Source organism: Pagrus pagrus, assembly GCF_965226575.1.
Source record: "Pagrus pagrus genome assembly, chromosome: 24".
In the NCBI taxonomy this organism is placed as follows: Eukaryota; Metazoa; Chordata; class Actinopteri; order Spariformes; family Sparidae; genus Pagrus; species Pagrus pagrus.
The window spans coordinates 15,031,284-15,055,918 of NC_140206.1; the positions used below are offsets into that span (position 1 = coordinate 15,031,284).

Here is a 24,635-nt window from a genome sequence, read left to right on the forward strand (position 1 = left end):
TGGTGTGTTATTGTTTTTGTCTATTTGCAAAGTTTTAAATGCAAATCTGCTTCATCATATGGGGAATAAAGAAGAGACAATGCATTTGAGGTTTGTTGAAAACTCCTGTGACCTAGTACCACATTGGTTAACATCGAAGATATAGCGGTCGCAAGATAAGTTGTAATAATGTCGGTTCAGTTAAATATTTAGAAATGATTCTCTATGTTGCTTTGCCATGGAGCCACACTGGTGGTATGGCTCTATGGATGGCAATATCAGTCTGTCGAAATGTCTACCACGTTAGATTGAAATATCTCAAAATACAGGATGGATAAACATAAAAGTTTGGAAAGATTTCCATGGTTCTAAGAGGATATCTTGCTGACTTTGATGATATGATGACATTTCAGAGGTTGACTTATGCGGTTCTGACTGAAAAATCCCCAGACTATTGAATGGATTGCCATCAAACTTGGTAAAGGACATTCATGATTCTCTCAGGATGGATAGTAATACCATTATCAGGTTGAAATTTGAATTTGTCTTGTTCACAACCAAATGCTTAAATAACTGACATTCCCATCAACCTCAGCTGTACTCTGTGTTCAGCATTAAACAGCAAATGCTAGCATGCTAACATGCTAATCTAAGATGGTGAATGTGGTATACATACCTAAACATCAGCATGTTAGCATTGTCATCGTAAGCATGTTGGCATGTTGACGTTAGCGTTTAGCGCAGATCATGACTGTGCTTGAATACAGCCTTACAGAGCTGCTAGCATGGCTGTAGTCTTGTTAACATTAATGAAGTGAGTAGTGTGTAGTACATGTAATTGGACATAAGGTTCCTTCATTGATTTTACAGTCATAAATGTTTTCTCCAGCTGTCTAGATTGATGTTTGATCAGGAGCATTAAAGGGTATTGAGTTAGCATGGCATTCAAGAAAGCGTTAATACCCTGACACAGACAGAAAGTTTTACATACAGTAAGTCAATATGATGATGTGCACACAGGCATCTTGATTACTGCTAATGTCTGTAGCGCCACGATGGAGCAGACTTACCTCCTGCAGTCAGGCAGGCAACGTTTACACAGCAGCTGTATGAACTGTCAAAGTGCTTTTGAGCACAACACCAAGAACCTAAACTGTTCAATATAAAAATGAATTATCTGTAGGTTATAATTGTTTATTTACAAGTACAGTAATCTGCAAATTGAACAATCTGATCAAGATTTTGGATTCAGACTGTATAATCCACATATTACCGAGGCAATTTGTTACCTCTGAGTGTGTGTGTGTGTGTGTGTGTGTGTGTGTGTGTGTGTGTGTGTGTGTGTGTGTGTGTGTGTGTGTGTGTGTGTGTGTGTGTGTGTGTGTGTGTGTGTGTGTGTGTGTGTGTGTAAGTCTAGAGGGCCGTCACAGCTGTTGGACATATTGAGTCCTGGGACTGATGGACTTCCATAGATCAATACACTATCACTTCATCCTCGCTCATCCACTGTACAGCTCCTCTGCAACCCCCCCCTTATCTCTACACATTCACTTACTCATATACACATGCACTTAAACACTTACAAGTACCACACACACACACCCACTTGAGTCCCTTTTTGTCTTGGAGGAGGTATTGAAAGCTAGATAAAGTGTAATTAAGGCTGATACAGTGATAAATATGCGCCCTGCCCCTTTAATTGATTTTACTGCCTGCTCTGTTGAAGGCCAAGGTTGGCCCACTTCTCTCTGTCTTTGATTCACATGTAGTCTACGCACATACTCCTTTTTAGTCTTTCTCTCTTTGTCAGAGGAGTTAATGAAACTCGCAAAAGGCTGAGTAGTGCTAAACACGCAGCCGGCCCTTTAATTGATTTGGACTTCCTGCCATGTACGTAGCTAATAAACGAGACGTTTAATGTTACCCGCTAACAGGCAGTAACTGGTGAATTCTTTTTTCTTTCTCTCCTTTTACCTCCATCACTCCTCCTCCTAATCCTCGTTATGTTTCTTCAGCCTCTCTTTCTGTCCTGCTCCCTTGCTCTGCCTCCCACATTTTTGGCTGATTTTCAACACCTCGGGGGTGCAGTGATGCAATACATGTTAACACAGCAGAAAGTCTGACTTTAATATGTTACACTTCGTCCGATGTTCCTTCAGCCGTGATGGAAAAAGCTGACACCTAGACTAAATTCTGCTGTTTTTCGGTGACTGTATGAAGGTGCCTGGTTCTCATGCTAGCAGCTGGATGCAGTGTGTATCTGTGTGTCCGTCCCTTGAGGATTTTACCTCATTTGCGTGTGTGAGTTTGGGTTTTTCTTAAGGAACGTAGGTGACAGAATGTGGCCACGGCAGTCAGTTGATGTGATGGATATGACGAGGGTCAAGGAGCATTGGCTAGTACACCGACGCTGTGATCCTGCAGAGTATACACATACAAACACTCTTTCTTTCACACACACACACACACACAACACAGACGCACACTATTTTTCAACCACCTGACATGTAGCAGATGACTGCAGCAGTCGGAGGAAGTGCACAAAAGAAACACACACCTCATTACTCATCTGTCTGACAACAACCACATACACACTCACACGCAAACACCTCATCTCTCGTATGTCTGCACACCACCCCGTCACTCAGACACACCTCAGACTACAAACGGCACCCAAAGCACAAAAAAACGTGGATAGCAGTGTGCAACACAATAACAGAGCAGGCAACCTGTTAGTTGTGCTAAGACAGGTTTCCAGACATGTTTCAGAAATTATTTGAGCGCTCGTCCTGGGACCACAAAGCCTGCTACATTCAAATCACTCAGAGAAAGAACTAGATTATATGAAACAGAGCAACGACAAAGTATTACTTCTGGAGAAAATTTTCATTTTCTCACTTTTCAAAAGCTTAAATTGCTCACAATTTAGATTCTTCCGAGCTTTTGAGCTGTTTTTTTTATAAGGAGTCATTGTTTTAGTTGAAGTGCTGAAATAATTTTAAGTAGCAGCTAAAAGTGAAGTGAAGATGGGAGGTAAAGTGTAAATCCAAAGAGTAAGCATGGAACACTGTTGAAAATGTCAATTAAAGTAAAGGTGTTAACAGGAGATTAAAGTGTTGGTGGAATTGTAAGTGCTGAAAGAAGTTGGTGTCAGTTCAAGTGTTAGTTCAAGAAGTGTCAACTGATGTGTAGGCACAGATGGGAGTCCAAGTGTCAGGTGAATCAGTATCAGCAGCCTCACTGGTATAGCTGAGTATTGTAATGGTATTTCTTGACACTAAAGCCAATGCAGTGGTGGCCTGTCCTCAGTTTTGGTGATCTTTGATCTCAGCGCTGCCTTCGACACAGTGAACCATGCAGTACTGATTGACCATCTGCGTCTCTGGAACGGCCATCGATTTGTTTCAATCATACATAGTCATTCTCTACCCCTGCGTATCTCTCGTGTGGAGTCCCTTAAGGCTCAGTCCTCGGTCCCCTCCTGTTTCCAATCGATATGCTTCCACTAGGTAAAATAATTCAGAACTACAATATGTCATTTCACTGTTACGCAGACGACACCAAGCTATACCTCCCCATTCAACACACTGATCAAGCTGGACCCAAGTACTAAATGTCTGGAGGATATAAAGGGGCAGATTAACCTGCGCACTCTCTCAATCAACTATCCAATCACATAAGACCCCATGTAAAAAACCTCAGAATAGTATGATATTATAATAGATGAAAATATAATGGGGAACACTTTACACGCCTATTAGCTTCTGTGCACTGGCTCCCCATTTGATATCAAATTCACTGCTAGATTCTTCTGTTTGTATTTAATGCCTCTCATGGCCTCTCCCGAGCTATATTACACACCTTCTATTCCCATACAGTACAGCTAGGCCCCTCAGATCATCGGATAAAGGGCTATTAACTATCACACGATCGCGCTGACAATCATTTGGAGACAGAGCCTTCTCTGTAGCCACACCAAGACTTTGGAATAGCCTTCCTTTTCACATAAGAACAGCAGAATCTCCTGACTCCTTTAATTCCCCTCCTTCCCCTGCAGTTGATTTGGGACATGATCTGCATCCTACCTTGATTAATGAATGCCTGTGTGTGTGAGTGAGTGAGTGCGTGCGTGCGTGCGTGCGTGCGTGTGTGTGTGTGTGTGCGTATGTATGTTTGTGTCTGTGTTGTGTATGTACATTTGTATGTGTGTGCACACTATGTATTTATTAATGTATTTTAAATACTCACCTCTTTTGATAATCTTGCATTTGCTCTATTGATGTTCTATACTTGCAGCAAAGCACTTTGGTAGAAACCCTGTTTGTTTTAAAGCGCTCTAACAATAAATTTGACCTTTACCTTGACCTTACTTTAGCAGTGTTTTTCAATCCTTTTCCTGGACCCCCCCTGCCCTGCATGTTTTAGAAGTTTTCCTGTCCCACGCACCTGATTCAAATGATCAGCTCGTCATCAAACTCTGCAGAAACCTGATAACGACCCATTCATTTCAGTCAGGTGTGTTGGGGCACAGCAGGGGGCCCCCAGGAATATGAATGGACCATGTTCTTCTACAAACCCTTTTTTAACATGGCAAACAAAGCAAGAGTCAAAAAATGCTATGTTATAAAAACAAGCACTCGAACAAGAACTACATACATCAGTCTAAAAATTATGACATTCTGATATAAAGTCAGGAGCTGTGTGATCAAAGAATTAGCAGACTATGTTAAATGCCAGCTTTCCAACTTAACCTTTTCCAATTCTAGCTGTATGCTACGGACATGTTTTGGTAAGTACCAAACACATGCTGAGGTTTGATATCCTCAAACTTCAATAAGGTTTGGGTGAAGAAATCAATGCAGAGAAGTTAATAATTGGAAATTTTAACCCAGCATTCGACATTCCAGAGTGCTGTTGTAATGAGTCCTGAAAACTGGGAAACAGTTAGCATTTTTGCACTTCTGGTTCCCTTGCCTGGAAGTCGGTGGGTTTTCGGTTAAATAGGTTAGTATGCAAACTACTCTAACTCTCTACTTTACAACTTGAATATTGATCAATCTATAGAAATCGTGTATAGTGATTGTGTAATAGTGGTGACATTTAAGTCATGCAACTGCTATGTAGGCTGTTCATAGCCTAACATTAGTCTTTTACTTCTACCAATTTTATTTACGCTTCAAACATCACAAAAGTGGTGTTCATCTGTGAAGATTATCTTTCTGAAAAAATGTGTTGGTATCATAAAATTGTGTTGGCCACAGAGCTTATTTTTGGTATTATTTCAATCATCATTCAATCATCCCAATAAAAAAAATCCTGTCGGTTTTTTGTTGAGGAAACCAGGGCGATGCTAACTAGCTACAATATCCCTATAGCACTCTATGCTCATCCGTAACACTTTTGTAAGCCTTGGTCCTAGCGTTACTTACTGCTGAACTAAATGGATGGTGCAATGTAACAGATGTAATAATGTGTGTCGTGTTTTGATGATGATGGCTGAGCATTAGCAACTGCAGGTGGAAACAATTTGATAACCCCTGGCTTAAGAGCTAGTGTATTAAAGCATTTAGGTTTCTATGAAGTTGAAATAGAAAGGGACCTGGACAATAGCCGCCCTCTAACAAAGTTGTGTCGAACTAAACAAATTATGGATCATTACAGATATGCTATGTTTTAAAAGTAACATATAGTTTAACTTGTGAAGCTTCAAGCTATTTGCTTGTGGTCAAACCATAGTGGTTGAACCAATCAGTGTCCAAGAGCATCTACTGGCTGGAGACGACAGCTAAGAGCGTGGTTTGGGTGAAACGACCAGTGAGAGTAGCAATTGTTCGAAAGCAACAACGGCAGCTCCTCAAGAGGTTAGCATAGCTGCTATACGCACTGATGGCTTTTCTCTCCTGACTGACTTCGGTAAGCATTTGATTTACCAGCTGGCTCTGCTGGTAGTATTGCTCTGCTGCTGTTGATATCATTGGTTTGTTAGCCCGTGAAGGGCGGTGATAGACAGATGGTTTGTCCAATCACTTGGAAAGGATTATTTGAAAATGCTTGTCCTTTTCCCAACAGTCTTCAAGGTGTGACCTCCCAAATGGTTTTAAGTAAAATTGTAGGTTCAAATTGTAATCAGTGGTAGTTACAACACTACTACTACTAGATGTACTAGTCACACAGGTAGCCAGTCACACAGGTAGCCATGTACTGCTTGTAGTGACCTGAATTAAACCACGTACTAGTGTGTTTTGTGTTGGAACAGTAATCATTTCTCACATCTATATGATCATTTTAAGGTTAAGATTGCACCATTACAGACATGAAGGCTGTAATATGACATACTTTGAGGGATAGGGATTGCACTAATGCTTCTTCTTTGTGTGTTGAGATAGGAGCAGTAAGCGGGGTGAGCTGATTGGCTGAGCACCAGCAGGGTGCCTAAAGAAGGAAAGCTGCTGTTTTTATGTCTAGATAAACGGGAGCGCTCTCAATCAGGGATTAGATTCACACTGGGCATTATGTCGTGATCCCTTAATTTTAGAGCATTAAAGAAAGGCAGGTTTGTGTGTGTGTGTGTATGTGTGTTACATCCTCACATGCCAATTCTTATATAATACATGGAATGGACTTGTAGTAGAGCAGACACACAAAGGTTTTTTTGTTATTTTACCATGTGTGAGTAGTACTTCAGTTTCACGGTACAATTCCTGTAAAACTGGATGTACAACAAGTGCAAATGTGTTTGTGATGAGTGTACACGTGTTCACCTGTTCTCCTGCCAGCCTTGTGCTCCCGAAGGCTGTGTGTCAATACCTTACCCTGTGTGATGAGGCTGTGTGTGTGTGTGTGTGTGTACTCTGGGAGGAGAAGCCTGTGTGTGTGTGTGCGTGTTAGCTAATGGCGTTGCGGGAAGATGCACAGCAACAATGGAGCCTCCAGCTCGTCTTTCTGCCCCCGCACAAACATGCGCTCTATTGTGGGGTAATCTCACACTGCCCAGATAAGTGGGTCACTATTTGTACAGGCAGCAAATGTGTGTGTATGTATTCAGAAATAGACTGTTTTTAGGTTTGCAGCTCTGCCGAGTCGATATGTGTAGGTAACATTTGCAGGAAATTTATGCATGAGGGTGTCTGCGCGTTACAAAGCATATATTTACTGACAGAGGGTCCACCGGGGACCTGGGTGTGGTGGAAGGGGGGTTGCTAAGAAGCGGGCTGGTGGGCGGGAGCTTTTTAGCCATTAATGCTGGTGACACAATGAAAGTGACAAGGCAGAAGGACCTAATTGCACCCCTCTTGTCTTTAGCGATTTGGGGCAATTTCTCCCTCCTACTCCTCGAGTGCGTTTGAGCGTCTCGCAACAGTTTGACGCCGTCGTTTTCTTCCTCCCTTACCACGCTTCTCTCTCCTTCTTCCTTTTTATTCGTTTCCCCCCAGGGTTGTTGATTTTGTCGACTTAAAAATAGAGCCTTGCCTTACACAGGGCAGGGATGGAGGGAGGGGGAGGGAGAGGTAGACGGATAGAAATGTACATAGAGTGAAGGAAGGACAGCGGCGCGTGGTGGGGACTCGGCGTCCGGCGGTCGCGCTCTCTTCGCCGTCTGCGAAGGTGATTGATGGCGGCGTTAGATTGTTTTGCTAATTGGCGGCAGGCCTCCTCGTATTCGTAGAGTGGCTACTGTTTGTTCTGTGTGTGTCTGTTAATGTACACACTGTTAATTTGTCACTGCAGCTATTATCATCATGTTGACCGAATGACTCTGTGTGTTGTTGTTTTTTTTTAACAGGAAATCAGCAATGCACTGAAAGGAGCTTTGGACCGACTGCGCGAAGACGACCCCCCTGCCAGTATGAGCCAAGTTAACTTCAGGTATGAGTATGTGCAGGTGTGTTTGTGTGTGTTTGTGTGTGTTTATGCAGCAGACAGATCATACTGTAGCTGGGTTCAGCAGCAGTGATGGAGACGAGGATTAACACTCCAGTCTTTGTTTGACACCCTGACACTCTGACCGGATTAAACAGTCTCATGTGTACGTGTGACAGTCTGCCTGTGCTGGAGCAGAGGTGAGTTTTGAAACAGGAGCTGGAGGGCGGTCCCTCCACTCCTTTCACTCCTCTGAGTTGACACTATGAGTAGAGTTTTCTCTAATGATTGTGAAAGTTGTTTGCATGACGTTTAGGCAACTTATTAGTACCCAGATTTTATACACAAGATTGAAAGTGCTTTACCGTAAAACATGGAGACCACAACAATAGAATCCAGTGTTTTCCCTGGGATTATGTAAAATTTAGGTGCACATCTATGGTGGTGGGTTTCGGGGTCTCCTCCAATAAATTGTTTATCTTTTTTCAATAGAAAAATATGCAATTTCATCTTTATCAACCGTTTTTATAATGATATGCATGCAAGAAGTTAAAAAACACTAACCCTAACCCACACTAAAGCAGATAATCCAAAAACTTGCTAAATAAGGCTGTTGGAGACCAACTTTATCCATTAAATCTGGAAGAGGTAATTTAGTTTTAGTTTTTGTGCTCTCCACATTGATTTAACATTCATTTAATTTAAGTTGTGCCCAAACTGGCATGGGAGCTGCACCTTAGCCATCTAATGGTAGGAAAAGCTCAGGGAACCCATAACTTGAATAAGTATAAGGGTGAAAGGGTTTTGAAATATTTTATAAACAACCCAAAATTCAGTTTAAAGCAGGTGTGAACAGCTATTATTTTGGTGGAGATGAAGCAAGGTTAGGGACATTAACATGTTAAGTAGTTGGGCTGCACTTAATACATTTGAATATTTATTAATATCTTAATTTGAATCAAACTCTCAGTCCCACTGGGACAGTGACTGTGCCAGCTACTGTTTTTGCATGCAGTTAGACGGGAGATTTACAAAATATATGTAATATAATAATACAATGTTTTTGTCAGTTGCTCCTGAAGCACTACTAGCTGACCTGTTGAAGCTAGATTCATTTGTCAAGAGTGTGTGTGTGCGTGTGCGTGTGCATGTGTATACAGGTGTACTGTACATTGGTGTGCACCTGTCACCATGGTTACCTTCACTTTTTTTTTTTTTGGGCACGTCCCTCGCCGACCTCTGGCTCGATGGGACTTTTATCTTCGTTTCTCCAGGCTGTCAGTCACACAGTTACCATGGCAACAATTGTCCCCTCCATCAGAAGCTTTCACCTGTCTCACACAGAAAGTAAAAGATCATTTTTCGACTTCTTCTGCAGCCGACTGATTCGCGGATCAGAAAATCGTTCTTTTTAAAAATAACTCCGGAGAGAATCGCGGGTGCTCAGGAAAAGACTTGGCTGGAGTGACAGATGGTGAGTTTTCAGCGTTTTACAGTGCAGTGGTGTCTTGACAGCGCTGTGATACAATGGAGGCACGGCTCTCACAGATACTTTGCCATGGTAACAGATGGTTGGCGGTTGAAGAAGCCACGGTGAGCGAGCGAGGGCACATTTTCAGCAAGTCCCGGCCGCGAGTTTGTTAGGCACTCAGCCTCCGTTGATGTAGAGGAAGTCAACCAAGAGTGGGAGCTCCATCTGTCTCACTCCTCGTTGCTCTTTTCATCCGTCCCACTGTCCCTCGCCTCCCCTTTCCCTCTCTCTGTCTCCCCCCCCAGTGGAATGACTGTGTTTGTGTTTGTGTCAGTGGGATGCTAAAATGGGTGAGCGGAGCTATTCTGCTTATTAGCGTGCAGCGCTAACAAGCTACGGCTGCCTCTGATGAGCTTGTTTGTGCCGCCGTTTGTTTTCTATATGAATGTAAATGGGCTGAAGCTGTGTGTATGTGTGTGTTTGTTTGTGCCACACACACTGTGTGAATACATATACATCATTCAGGAACCTTCAGCTTTGTACCTGTGTGCATGAGGGTGTGTATCCTGTCCTAGTCTCATTGTTTACCAATACTAAGTAAGTAAATTTAAAGAGTGTGTGTCTGCGAGAGTGTGTGCGTGCAGTTCATGGGTTGCGAACATGTGTAATTTAGATGTAACTGTGTTCTCTAATAGATGTAAATTTGATGCATGTGTGTATCTGTGAATTCAATTTAGAGGAATGTGACTGATGGTGTTTGTGAGCATGCAATAGATGTGGCAATAAGAATGCAAATTGGATGTGTGTTTGGATGTGTGTTTGCGTGTGTGTGTACAGTACGTGTGTGACCCTGGCAGAGGTTAACGAGAGAGGGGTGACAGTGACAGAGGAGTTTGTTATAATGATCCCAGCTAGTCCTTGGGCTTGTGTACGTGTACGAGGCACACAAACCTTGAACTTTCTCTGCCTTTGTTCTAAGACTTGCTGTCTTTCCAGCTTTGTAAACGCTGTGCAGGGAAACTGTGGGGGGGAACAGTACCTTCATGTTCCTGGCCTCCACCTGAGATTGCTCCTTTTGGACTATTATTCATCACCTGCACACGTGTAGTTCAGAGGCTGAAGGAGGGAAGCGGATGATGATGCTGAGAATGTCTCGGATGAGATCTGAAAATGCCGGAATAAGAAGTTATTCTTCTGAGGACACCAAGGACTTTTTTTCAACTCGTCTCAGGATGAAGAGGCTGGTTGTGATTTAGAGCACTGGAATTCTGCTCAACGACAACAAAGCATTAAATTTCCATCGTTTCCCGGGGAGTTGGCCCAGGGGCTTGCCTTCTACCACCTGGACTACTACACATCTCTTAGGACCCCCTGTGCTCCCACCAGACCTCTGCATCAAGTCCAGAATACGGCATTTCTGGTGTTCGGCCTCCCCGAGTTTGCACACTCTGCTTCTTCATTCACTACACTGGCTGCCTGTTGCAGCTCACATCTGGCTTCAGACTGTGGTGCTAGCTTACAGGGCAGACCTACCTGCAAACCGTTATGCCCCTTTGCCTACCCTGATAGCCTGTTATAGCTCATCTTAAACACCTAAAACACTGAAAAGTAAAACATGGCCCACAAATTTTAACACACTATAATACAATACTTCTTGAGTGATGAAAGAAGTGATCCTTATATGTATTTAAATATACAGGCAGTCTCCTGTGATCTTCCTCTACCATGCCTCCATCATGCAGGTCCCCTCTCTTAGCCGACCAGTATCAAAAGCAGCCCTCTTCCTCTTCCTCTTCCTCTTTATCTTTAGTAGTATTGTCCTTGTTTATCTGCTGTTAAAAGCCACAGTTCAGGGCTCCACAGAGATTATTAGAGAAGCTCATTCTGTTTCATCTCTATCAGCCTCTATCTGTCTTTCGCTTTTATCTCCTGCCCTCTTCTTTTGTCCACCGGCTAGATTGGGAGTTTGAGAAGCAGGTAGATAAAGGGTGAAGTAGCCACCTGCGTTACACACACACACACACACACACACACACACACACACACACTCACTCACCCACACACGTTTGTCTGATGTTTGGCAGGACTACCTATAAGCTAATTTGTATCCCTGTCTTTGTAGCCTGGAGGAAAATGCAAATGGATTTTCAAGAGCTTGCACATAGTAAAGCTGGGAATGTGTGTGTGTGTGTGTGTGTGTGTGTGTGTGTGTGTGTGTGTGAGTCTAACTGTACTGGTTGTGTGCAGTATGTGATGTACATCCTCATTTTCACTATCTCTAAAGATGTCTGTGTGTTAATTTGACGGTGTGCATTTTCTCGGCAGCACCCTGACGAGGAACGTGGACTTTCCAGGTGACTGGGGGCCCCTGGGTATCCATGTGGTCCCCTACTGCTCCTCTCTCAGCGGACGGTAAGCACACACCCACACATAGATGCACAGATATTGTGTAAACACACACTCCCCTCCCTCCACATCCACTTGTAATCAATCAGACATCCGTTAGGAAAGGCAGATGGCTATGTTGACTCATAGAAATGCATATAGAATTCAAGTGCTGGCATGTAATCATATATATGTTTATCTCCATGAATTGATTTTCACTCTACACTGTGTGTGTGTGTGTGTTGCAAGGACCCTGGGCCTCCACATTAAAGGCATCGAGGAAAACAGTCGCGCCAAGAGGGAGAATCTCTTCCAGCAGGACGAGTGCATCGTCCAAATCAACGGCACGCCACTCCAGGACAAGACCTTTGCACAGTGAGTCTGATGGGGTGTGGATGAGATGGAGGGCGGTGTGTGTTTGTATGTGTGTACTAAAAACAAAGAATGTCTGATCAGAAATGAATGGGGTTTGATAGCATTTTACAAATCTGCTTGTCAAATCTAAATCCTTTGGAATCCCTCATTAACGGGTTTGAGTTTGTGTCGTGTGGTTATCTTCCAAAACTTGTGGGTATTTAAGTTGTAAACAACTAAAGCTCAACGCTTCAAATGAGAGCGGGTCATCTTCTGTTGGATGAGAGGTTTCCTGAAAGCTGCCCAGTAAAACTTACTGGACAGTGAGGGAGTGCCTTGCTCAAGGGCACCTCAGTGGTGATAACTAAAGGATGCTCTTTCCCTTACCTAGCCCTTGCCCCATCCTCAGAACCCATTGGCTATTGTTTGACGACAGTTTAGCCTCTGGTGGTAGCATCTGGGGGCTCGGTTGGTCCTTTTGAACTTAACTGAACGCACAGTCCACTTCTGATTGTACAGTAGTGTTTTTCTTCTTGAACAAAGCTGAGTTCAGATGGAAGATGGCACATACCAAACTAGACAAAGGCTAAATATAATTTTAGCATTTTAGTAAGTTATTTAGTCGCAGCTTAAAACTAGAGATCATCTCACAACGGGATCATACTATCTGCGACGCCCACCAACGTGTTAGCATTCAGACCCATGGCCACTCAGCAGTCAGTGCTACTTTATTATGTAAGGACTTGACCTTCATTTTGATCTCAACAACTACAACTGTGAAGTTTCAGCATAGCAAATTTTGCCAACTCATAATGGAACTGGCTGTGGAAACCAATCCTAGATATGTCTGTATTTCTTATTCTTTATGTGTCAGAGATGTGATTAGGAGCTAAAAAAAGCCCCAAAAAGCAGAAGAATAACATCTCCCTTGTTTATGTGTGTGTACTCCCACTCAGCCTGCCGTCACCGTACAGAGATGCCTCACTCGTCACTCATCTTGCTTCCTTTATCAGCAAAGACAAATCTCTCTAATTCTCTGCCTTTCCTATCTCACCACCACATCTCCTCTTACAGAAGAGTGCGAGTTTGTGTTTATTCCTCTCTGTCCGTTCCAAATGGATTCCTCTTTCTACCACACACACCTAAATCCCCTATCCCCTTTCTTTCTGTTTCCTCTGCCCTCTCTGTGCTGGAGCTGAATAGGTCCATTTAACTGCATCCCACTGTGTTTTCTGTGTTGTGTGAATGTTTTGCTGATAGTAGTCTATTAAATGTGCGATAGAAGCCTGCTGTAAGGTCCCCCCCATCTGACAGGGACCACAGTGTCCCAAACCAGCTGGAAGAGTCACTCCGTGCTTGATCCAAATTGAAATACAGCTCCATTAACAATGTGCGAGCCGCATTCACCCTCCTCATTTTGTGCTTTCCAACAGTCTGTGTCCTCCTTCTGTGTTCTGCTTGACTTTCCTGGTCTTTTTCGCTGTTTAACAGCTTTGTAGCGTTCCAAAAAGGCAAAATGGCTCAGAGGTGAGAGTGAACAGATGCAGATGTCATTTCCACTTAAAGGTCCCATATTATCATTTTTTTCCAGTTCCTACTTTTATTTTAGGTGTCTACTAGAATATGTTTACATGCTTTACAGTTCAAAATACACACCATTTTTCCCATACTTTCCAATGTTGCAGCACCCTCAATCTGAATGCGTTTTACTGCCCCCCTCTTGAAAAGTCCAGTCTGCTCTGATTGGTCAAGTCTCACAGGCCTGTGCAGGCACCCCATCACCATGTTTCCTTATCAGCTCTGCCTGCATCTTGGTAGTTTTCCCAGTATTTATATAGCACCTGGATTAGCTTTATAATAAAAAAAGACAGGAACTCTCACTTTCAACAATCAGATATTTAAAAGGCAAAATTGAATGTTGCTTAATGACTTGATTTTCCTTTTCTTCCTCTAGGTCACAGGAAGTGTTCCGCCAGGCCATGACCAACTCTTCTGTGCGTCTGGAGGTCGTCCCCCTTGCTAACAAGCCACGCTACGAGAAAAGCCTGATAGGCCAGCTTTTTACTGGCGACGGCAAAGAGTCCCCTATAAAAGGAAAGAGTCCGATGGTGGTGCGGACTAAAACCAACCCCCAACCAGAACCCAAACAAGACACCAAACTGAACATCAAGCGACCAGACACACGTACCAAGACCCCAGAGCCGTCTGTGGTAAACACGCCTCCACCAGCGGAGCTCCAGCCTGGGCATGGCTCCTTGGAGAGAGTCTCTCCTGCACCCGCAGCTGGGGCAGTGAGCTCCCCCCCGACACCGAGGACCCGCAGCCAGAGCCCACTGGCCAGTAAGAGCCCTGTTCTGCCCGGCCTGGCCAGCCTTACCAGCAAGAAGGGCGGCAAGAGGATAAAAATTGACCTGAAGAAAGGTAACTGTGCAGCTGAATACCTCCATTTTCTGTATCATTGAGTCCTGATATTCAAGAAGGGTTGACTCATTCTGGATAGTTTTTTATCATGTGTCTCAATTTGTCCCCTGTCACCTGTGAATTAAATGGTGAGGAAAGGTGACAGGTGACAGGAAATTATGCGCTTTGAGTGTCAAAGTTTCAACTGAACGACAAAATATGTCGGAAGAGTTACATTTTGTACTGTCCTTGTCCTCCTCTCACTCGCTACAGCCGTGTTATCAAGATAATCCACGTCCTTTGGGCACATCCATGCTTACTTATAGCCTTTAGGTTTGTTTTTCTGATGTAATAACAGGTGAAGCTGTTGAGCAGCTGATTTGGAAGTCCTAGATGTTAAATTCTCCCCCTGCATTATTGATTTTTTTTTGTTCCAACTTCAGCAAAGAAACAGTCTCATATAAAAGCTTTGGACCGCTGAAAGCATTTTTATCGAAAGTAACTTTCCACTGTGAAGATATTTTTCTTTTCTTATCTTGCGGGGATAACCTTACATACCGTCTGGATGTTTTGCTTGTAGATTTTACCCCAGACTGATTCAGTCTGGCTTCCCGGCAGCCTTATCTCTTATCCCTCTAAAAACACATCAGTGCTGGAGCGCTGATGTGTTGATAGCACTGAAATAGGTTTGTAGGACTGTGAATGGGCTCTGTTCTAGCAACCTGTAGTGTTATAGGGCATTGAAAGGATAGCTGTAATTGGGCTACATGTGCACACCCACAACCACACACACAAACGCCTCGCTAAAGGTACCCAGAGAAAGCCAAGAAGATACCCAGATGAAAGGAGAGAAGAAATTGGGCTCCAACACTCAAAGCCCCATTCACCGCTGTTTTATTGTTAGTTTCTCTCTTTTCCCAATACCTTTTCATCCCTCCCATTTTCCCCACCTTTTCCCTCCATCCTTCTTTTGTATGCTTTTTTTTCCTTCCCCCTGTCTCCCTCTATCCCTTTCACTTGATGCAAGATCAGAGCAGAGGATATTATGGGGTCTCTAACACCCTCTCCCTTGGCAACAGGCTCTTTCTCTCCGTGATTGACAGGCGCCGAGGTTTAGGTGCGCTAATGTAGGGCAGGCAGAGGCTTAGCTTGGAGACCAGATAGCATCGCTCACCGCCTTTAGTATGCCACGCCGGCTTTGCTCTCCCCGCACACACACACACATACAGAGACATACACACACACACACACACCGAGCGTGGCACATTTCACTCATGGCTTGGGGCTTGTGAGGCCGTGAAAAAGGGAGAGGGTGGAGGCTCTGGGGGGTTGATGGCTCATGCATGTGTGTGTGTGTGTGTGTGGCCTCAGAAACACACACATGCACACACACACACACACACTTGTAAATGTATACACACAGATAAACGTAGGCTCACACCCACAAGGAAAATCTTTGTGGAAATCACGTTGCATCCCCAGGGAGGGAAGCTAGAGACAGGAATAATATGTCTCAGGTTCTTCTCCCTCTCTCTCTCTCGTCCGCCCCCACCTTCCTCCCATCTTCTCCCTCTACCTCCCTTCATCAGCCACCGTTCGGCCTGCTCACACGTGAAATTAAAGGCAGAGTCTGTCTAATCCGGCTAGGAGAGAAGCCTTCTCCCGGCGGCTCAGAGGCTGAGCCAGGCAACAAACCCCCGAGAGGAAAACAGGCACTTAAACATCAGTTAATTTGGAGGAAGATGCTAAAACCACAGACCAGGTTCAGCAGGGCAGGAGAGGAGGAGGAGAGAGGGAAAACTTTATGGCGAGTGAAGGAGAAATAAAAGAGAAGAGTGACACAATGGAGAGATGAGAGGGGAAATTGAATTAAAAACTAAATCTGAAACATAAAGTTCAGCGGGATTGATGGCCCTAACGCACACCGTGACGCCGGCTGCTTTGTTCCCGCAGGCACAGAGGGCCTGGGCTTCACCGTGGTAACCAGGGACTCCTCGGTCCACGGGCCAGGGCCAATCCTGGTAAAGAACATCCTGCAGCGTGGCGCAGCGGTCAAAGATGGCCGCCTGCAGCCTGGAGACCGCATTCTGGAGGTATGGCAGATCTCAGCCTGTTGGTTTTCCACTCTGTGGGGGATCAACAGCCTCTGTTAGCAATAACATCATCATTAGCAGCAGGAAATTGAGCACTGTGGCACTCCCGCTGGTTGGACTGAGTGGTTGCACTTTGAAAATGAAAGTTGTGCTGGAGGCAGAAAGCTCAAAGACTATATGTGAAAACGGAGACAAATAAAATGAAAAGGTAGCTCTTTATATTAACCGTCATTTGTTGAAGTTTAATTAACTACAGATTCAGTGTTTTATTAATGATGGTTATTGTTAAAAACCAAACAATCAGTACCTGTATGTGAGAAAAATATGTTTTTCTTCCCTTAATTGGGGGAGGAATGACCCTTATCACACAGACACGTCTATGCCTTGTAATCTACCCCGTTGTGTGTGTCTTCTCTTTCATTGTGTGTGTGTGTGTGCAGGTGAACGGAGTAGACATGACAGGCCGTAGCCAGGAGGAACTGGTGGCCATGCTGCGCAGCACCAGGCAGGGAGAGAGTGTGTCCGTGGTGGTGGCACGGCAGGAGGACATCTTCCTGCCTCGGGAACTGGTAAGAGAGTGTGAACACGCCAAAAAAAACAAAAAACCTGCAGCATCCATGTCCTCACACAGCTCTGCTAAACCTCCACACAGTGTCCCGTCTCTCTTCTTCTTTGGTCTGTCAGTCATTTCTGCCGCTTTTATTCATCATTTGTATTGCGTGGTGGTCTTCATTCATTTTCCGTCTCCTCTTCTTCACCCCCCCTCTCTTGTTTTTTTAGTTTTTTTCCTAACATTTCCTCCACATTGTGTCCGTTTTTCCTTTTTCACTCCCAAAGGAGCTAGCCTCTTTACGTTGATGCCCTTGTGCCTATAAACACCGCACACACGAACACACCCAGGGCACGCTCCGGCCTTCCTGTCCCACTCTGGTCTGTTGACACAGCGATGCTACAGGAAGTCACACACAAGCCACAGCGGCCCCGCAGGAAACACGCGAGCGTGTCCGCGCATGTCGAACCCGCCGTGAGTGTTAAGTGACCGTTTACCTGCAGCGGCCGATGGGGGTCGGAGGTCAGCGGTCGGGGCCGTGACGCTGACACAGTTTGACTGCGCCTCACGGGGGACATTTTTTCAATAAACACACACTCTTAAACACATATACACACAGCCAGGTGGCCCCATGAAAGTCACCCGCTCTCTGTAAACGATGTTTTTACCCGTGAGCTTCTATTCTCTCCCCTCTGTCCTCTGTGGTTATTCTGATTATTCCTTTTCTGCTACTTCAAAGAGCTCTCGAGAAAGACACGCAGGGCTTTGTAGTGACTGATGCATATTCACACCTAGAGTGTCTGCGCACACACTTATGCACACAAACTCCTAAACACCTAGTCCTTGATAAAAAAAAAAAAGCTTGCACGCCACTGCTCACGTACACACACATGCGTGCGCTGGCGAGCACATCGCGCAATCTTTAAACAGCCAAGTTGCTGCTTCCGAAAATAGTTTGCCCTCATTAATGGCCCAGCAGTCTTGGCATAACAAGTGCACTTTGAAGAGCCTCTACAGTCTTCATCTAACACTTGCTTGTATTTGTGCATTAGAGACTTAAAGAGAGAGGGGGGAGGGTGGGGAATGGTGAGGCAGAGTGAGAGAGAGCCTTCACTCCTGTCTCTATCGAGGCTGTTGAAGTTGTTGGTGCCCCCGTGAGATCTGGCCCTTATCTCCAGCACAGTCCTCCACCTCAAAGACGAGTTTGATGTCCCCTAAGCGCACACGCGTACACACACACGCGCTGGCATATTTACAGACACACGCGCGCACAACGCGCAGACACTCTCGAGAGTCTGCGTCATTGAATTTAGATGCGTTGACCCTCAAAAGCGAAAGATTACATAAATACACAGAAAACTACCACAGAGAGAAAGTCCATCATTAAAAAGTAGCCAAATGAGGACACGTAAACACACACACAAGCACATATTCCTCACAAAGCTAAAGAAAAAGCCTAACAGGACAGAAATGGCAGCACGACGGCTTCAAACACATCCCCACCTTTCCCAAAAATCTACACCCTACTGCAAAACACGCGATGAGAAATCATTTTCTCTTTCTTTCCGCCTTCCCATTTTCTCCTCCCTTGCCTGTTTTAATTGCCCGACTCTTTCTCCCGCTGCTCTCAAGTAGTAAATTGTAGTGGAAATTTATGTGGAGCGCTAGCAAGGAGCGGCTCGCAACGATTCGGTCGCACAAAAGATGTAATGATGATGGAGACGCATTAAGTCGACGCGGCCATCTGCCTCTGCCGGCGTATGAAAATGTTTGTGTGGAGGTGTCTGTCTGCTTGTCTGTGTGCGTGGGCGCCCATGAATATGTATTCCTGTTTTTAGAGGCTGTAATATCCTGTAAAAGAAAAAACTAGTTTTATGCTTCATATTTGTTAAAAATAACTATCATATGCAAATCAGCAGTTAATTATCGCAGTTTTACATTCGGTAGCTGCTGAGATTAATTGGCTGAATTACAATTCAATCTGTCCTTAACCTCACTGCTGCAGATAATGACTGTACAATATCAGCTTATTGCATATATGAAGGTTTAATTTGATGTTCTACGGGAACATTGTGTCCAGCTGAAGACATTCACATGATCCCAGATGATTGAGTTTATTTTAATAATTAAAAACATATATAGCAGATTAGATATCTGAGACCATTTCTGACACATTTTGATGATATGAAGTGAAGAAGAGGCTGTTTACTTGTTGGAATTCACTTGATTCCTGACTGAGCCTGCAGGTGGTGCAGTAGTAAAGACCCCTTGCCTCTGCTCCATGGTTTAATCCTGAAAAAACCTCTCCTGTGTCTCACCCATCCAGCTTTTCTTTAAATTCTGATTAGTTTGACCACCAACTAAATGTATGTTTAAATGCACTAGTTTAACCCTCTTATCATTTGCAACCTGCAAACTCATAAACAGATTAGGGATTACCAGAAACCAAGTTAACTCTAACTCTTAGCTCTATTTGGGCAGATAAACCAGATGTTTTGGGTGTGGACATGACAAAGACCTCGGGGAAAGTGTCAGTCCCAGCAGTACTGAGGGATGAAAAGAAAGACGATTACTCACAGCGTCTTTATATCCAAAATGATTAAATCCAACGTCTGACTAACATTGAAACCAAAACTAAGACATCCAAGAAAGTCAGCTTTCACTGCGAAACAACAAACTGTCGGTTAATTTTAAAAATACTTGCACTGCAAGGGAAAAGTGTGTGCTCTCTACTGACCCTGCTCTCTCACACAGTTGTTACTCCAGCAATCAAGAAAAAGAAAAGAATCTCTGGAGGCGACAGCATCTTACATCACTGTTACACTCAGTATATGCCGGCCTTATCCAAATCATGGCAGTTTATAGGGGATAAATCTTTATAAATCTTTATCTCATTATGTAAATGTCATCACTTTAATGTTAAAGCTGGTGAAGGTGGTTTAACTACTTTACATAGTTTATCTGCTGAGTAGCTTGCGAATTTCACCTTGGGGGATCAATAGCGTTTTATCTTGATATATAATATTACATCATAATTATTTTTTTTATTTTGTATTACTAAACTTAATCTGCAAAGATAACTAGTAACTTAAGTTGTCAAATAAATGTAATCTAGTAAAAAGATACCACTGATACTCACCATAAACTGGACAACCGAAATGTTGACCTGCTGAGGATCATGAACAGTCAGAAAGCGCTTCCTCCTGAGGGGCCGCACGAACGTCTGCGCCAAACTTCACAGCCATCCATCCAAAATTGATCTGACTATTTCCGTCTGCACCAAAGTGGGGGAACGTCTGGCGAGCCAACATCGCCGTCCCCAGAGTTCTGTAGCTAGCTTAGCTATAAATAGGTGATGGAGGAGGGAATCTGCATGTGCTGCATTGATACCAGTAGAGATGCACTCAGTCACGCGCAGTAATGCTCGACTGAGGGGTGCAGGGAGATTAGAGGGCAGCTCGGCTAAACAACAGCAGGTTACTGTAAGGAGCTGGTCAGGAGTCAGTGTTTCACTCTGACTGCAGCGGACCCTTTGCTGATACAGCAGTTTGAACCCATGTCATCTGGTTAAAAGGCTTGGTCCTGTTCCTGCTGCACCGTCATTCTGCCAATCTACGAGATTTATAATCTCCGCCTCAGCCCTCATAAAGTAATTTTTTATCTCCCTTGTACAAGTAAAGTAGACTTTTAGAGGAACTAGCTGAACTGCTGATTGATTAGTTTCAATAGAGGGAGTATTGATGTTTCATGAGCAGCGTGTGGTTCTGTGAAAGCACTCGGCAGCGCTGTGAGGCATACCGGTCCCTTTCAGTCAGAAGAATAACAATAAAGCCCGCGAATTAGCCTCATTATTAGGATACAAAAGGAGGACGATTTTCTACCCCATCTCCTGTACTCTCACACACTCTCTAAGTAATTAAAAAGTGATAACTTCTAATCACAGTTTCATTCCTGTCAGCATTTCTGCGTCTCCGACGCTCGGCGCTCTCATTATTTCACGGGGCCTCGTTTTGTTTCAGGGCGGAGATTAGAGAGACGCTTTTTTTGATGTGGAGGGTTTTTTCCTCTTGTGGGCTTGGGCGTGTGTGTTTGTTGTGTGTGTGTGTTAGGCGTAGAGTTATGAGTTTGCCAAGGACAGGATGGAGGGGTCACTCCGCACATGGTTGACCCTCGGTTGCCAGCAAAGCCTAGGCCACTTGACAGGAAAAGGGGGTCGTCGTGCAGAAAGTGACTTTGCTGTCTTGCAGCTTTTCCCCTCCGTCCTCTTTTTTATTTGTTTCCTACCCCTCTACCTTTTCCCTCTCGTTCTGTCACTCTGTCTTAGAGCCGAAGCTCCTCTTTCACTCCTTTCCTTTTCATTATCTTCCCTCCCCCCTCCAACACCACAGAATTATCCCTCAATCAGTCATTTTACTTTCCTTTCTCTTTCGTCGTGAGGTAAAGGTGTAAAGCGGCGAAGAGGCAGACATTAAGGCGATTAATTGGCAGCTCCATCGTCGGCGCCGAGCGCGGCGAGATCTCATCTTAATTGAATGTCGCTCTCACCGCTAATCCCGCCGCTTTGAAACCCCCCATTTAGAAATCCTCAGCGACAAAAGGCTCTGTGTGTAATCGCTGTGTATCAGCCCCTCCTCGCCACCCACCCCGGGGTAAGAAAAGGCTCCTTTTTGTCTCCTCATTTGGGTGTTGAAGAGGGTGGTCTCTCTCCTGGCTAAAAGCTTGTTAAAGAGCCATTGCTGAGGGCTACTGATGGAGGGAAGGGGGGGGGTGTTGCAGAGCTTAGCCAAGGGGTCTCGGCCACCCTGGGGACACAATTCACCCCCAAGCAAAGGGCATTAGAGGGGATATTGGAGTATGTGTGCCTGCGCTGGGACCACCACTGAGATTCAGTTGGTTGTGTAAATAGATTTAAATCAGCAGTGAGATACTGTAGATAAACACGTCCCGTTTGTGTAACTTCACATTTTCATAACTTTCTGATATCTGTGATTCTCTCCTTCAGAGCCCGCTGCGCTCTGATATTTGTCCACCTTCACCTTGTGTGTTATTGCAGCGAGATCACAGAGGTATTTAAAACCTCCCAGGTTGCCATGCGAGTCTTCTCAAGTGTCTCTCGAGCAGGAAGTGGCGGATTGTCTTTGTAATTCCTCTGGTTTTGAGTAACAGCACTCTGAAATGCCTTGTTGATAAAAATAAGCCTTGACTGAAAGTCTTGTGTAATACTGAAATAGAAAATGGGATCCATGACTTTTGAAGGCAGCATTTTGCTTGTTTAATCTTATTATCATCATATCAAGGAACTGAATATGAGCCTGAAAGGAGATTATAAGTAGAGCCAATATAAGGTTATCACAGATGTATAGGTAGTGAGTGTATGTTAGGAAGAATACAAAAAGAAGCTACTGTAATAATTGATTTCATTGGATCTTTGACACTAGAAGGCTGTTTTCACATTCAACTGTTGAAGGGGAGCGGATTCTCTCAGCTCCACTCACATCTCCAATATAAAACGTACATGTTGTGTTGGGTAGCATATCTGTATTACAATGATATTGTGATACGAGACCATTTATTGTCTTAAAAAACGATACATACAACATGTCACAGTAAAAACAGCAATTATCTTTGGATACAGCACTTATTTTGGATATCATTCTATACTGATATCACAAAGTGTTGTCTTTTCCTCATTCCAAATGCTGCATTACAGTAAAGTTATGTCATTTTCTGGACTTAATAGCAATATTTAGTCAACAATAGTCCTACAGTTAATAAGTGTTTTTGAGGAGATTTCAAAATATCGAGTTACGTCTTGTTTGTCGCGTCATAGCCCGAAAATATCACAATATTGTTTTGATGCCATATCACTCAGCCCTTTTTACACGTGTTTGATGTGGAAACTTGAAACCTGCAGTGCACAGAGGAGTAGGAGACATTATGTGTCCACCGGTCCACATTTTTAAATGGATAATATTTGTATTTTCATAGGAGATGTCACTCTTTGAAATTTTAACCAGGAAATTGAACTTTGTTATGGGAAACAACATAGTAGACACAAATTAGAGAGTGTAACAGTAGAGCTATGACAGCAAACAGTGGATGATATGCAACATAAGTCCCAACAACTCAACTCTTAGGCCACCAGGGTGCCACATAATTGTTTTATATGTTCATCAATGCATTTGTTTATATACAGATTTCTCTTAAATTTGGTCAAATGCTTTAAACAATCTATATTGACCTAACAAACTACCTCTAGTGGCCACGTTCATTTTGACTTTTGTATCTCAGAAACAAAGGCGACAAAGTAGCATAAAGTCGTTGAAGTGCATGATCGGAACCAAACATTTGAGTGCTTTATATAAGGGTTGTGTGTGTTGTGTACAGGTACTGAGATCCCTGCAACTCGTTTCTGTTGGGCTCCAATTAGCAGGCACTGAGCTGTCAACTATTTAAAATTCAAAGTGAAAGCAGTGAGTAAACGCACTGTGTTGGATCAGTGTTTCACAGCACCTCTTCTTCTCTACTCCGACACAGACGACCTTCCAGGTTCAGCTCCGTTACCTTTACTGGGTTGAGAGCTCTGACGCACACACCTCTCGCGGCCTCAAGGCTTTAACGGGCTGTTGTTTTAATTAAGCACCTAGACGAGTAGTGCTGACAGAGGGAGACACAATGTGGGGACTGGAGCATCATAGCGGAGGTTGAGAGTGAGCTCCCGCGGTCATGAATTTTACAAAATTGTACTGGGGGACATATTTGACTCCTACACCCTTCAACATTGTGCCGTGATGAGAGAGGAAATGTGAACATGGATTCTGATTCAGCGGTGGGTGAGGAGCCTGATGTAAGGCTCGGCAATCCTGGTGTGGGTACTCAGATCTTTAGAGCAGTGACAGTCTGTATGGCTGGTATAATGTATATAAGCATATTCCTACAGAATTCACTTTGACTTTTTCTCACTTTGACTCAGGATGGAGTTCCTGTGGCTGTTGTCTGCATTATATCTCCTGAACTGACTGAATCTCTGATGTACTTTGAATGCAAGACGAGTGGAAAAAACTATGAGTGAACACAGACACACACCTCCTCTTAACCTTCCATCCCTCCCCTCTAAAGAAAAATAAGGCTCTGGAGTGAAGTGGCGTTGAGGCGCCTCCCCTCCGCAAGGCCCTCTTTTCCCTGGGTGACTGAACCTGGCATTCCCTCCCTCCCTCCCTCCTTCTTGCCATCCTCTAATGACAGACATTTTCCTTTTCTCTTTTGTTGCCTTTTGTCTCCCTCCTCTCTCCTCCATCTTATTTTCGAAGCAACGCCGCCGCCACCGCGGTCATTTTCTCCGCATTAAATGGCAGTGGGCGAGGTGCGGCGGGTGGGCGAAAGATGTCGAGAGAGACCTGTAGAAAGTCGGGGGAGAAAGAGAAATTGAGAAAGGGGGAGAGGGAGAGGGGTGAGATGTACAGTAAGATTGAGAGATTAGGATGAAATGTAAAGAGTGAGCGGGGGGAGTGTGAACGAGAGTTGCGGGTATACCTCAGGGATG

At 44.2% G+C, this 24,635-nt stretch overlaps 1 protein-coding gene across 2 annotated transcripts in view; it reads left to right on the forward strand.

Annotated features, from left to right (window-relative positions):
* The window catches only part of pard3ba (par-3 family cell polarity regulator beta a), a 177,668-nt gene that overhangs the window by 45,657 nt on the left and 107,376 nt on the right, over positions 1 to 24,635 (forward strand). For both annotated transcript variants that reach the window (XM_084347125.1, XM_084347126.1), the window contains exons 5-10: positions 7,763 to 7,845; positions 11,636 to 11,722; positions 11,945 to 12,070; positions 14,004 to 14,470; positions 16,403 to 16,542; positions 16,983 to 17,111. In XM_084347125.1, the coding sequence (XP_084203251.1) occupies positions 7,763 to 7,845; positions 11,636 to 11,722; positions 11,945 to 12,070; positions 14,004 to 14,470; positions 16,403 to 16,542; positions 16,983 to 17,111 (1,032 nt within the window). The remainder of the gene's footprint in view (positions 1 to 7,762; positions 7,846 to 11,635; positions 11,723 to 11,944; positions 12,071 to 14,003; positions 14,471 to 16,402; positions 16,543 to 16,982; positions 17,112 to 24,635) is intronic.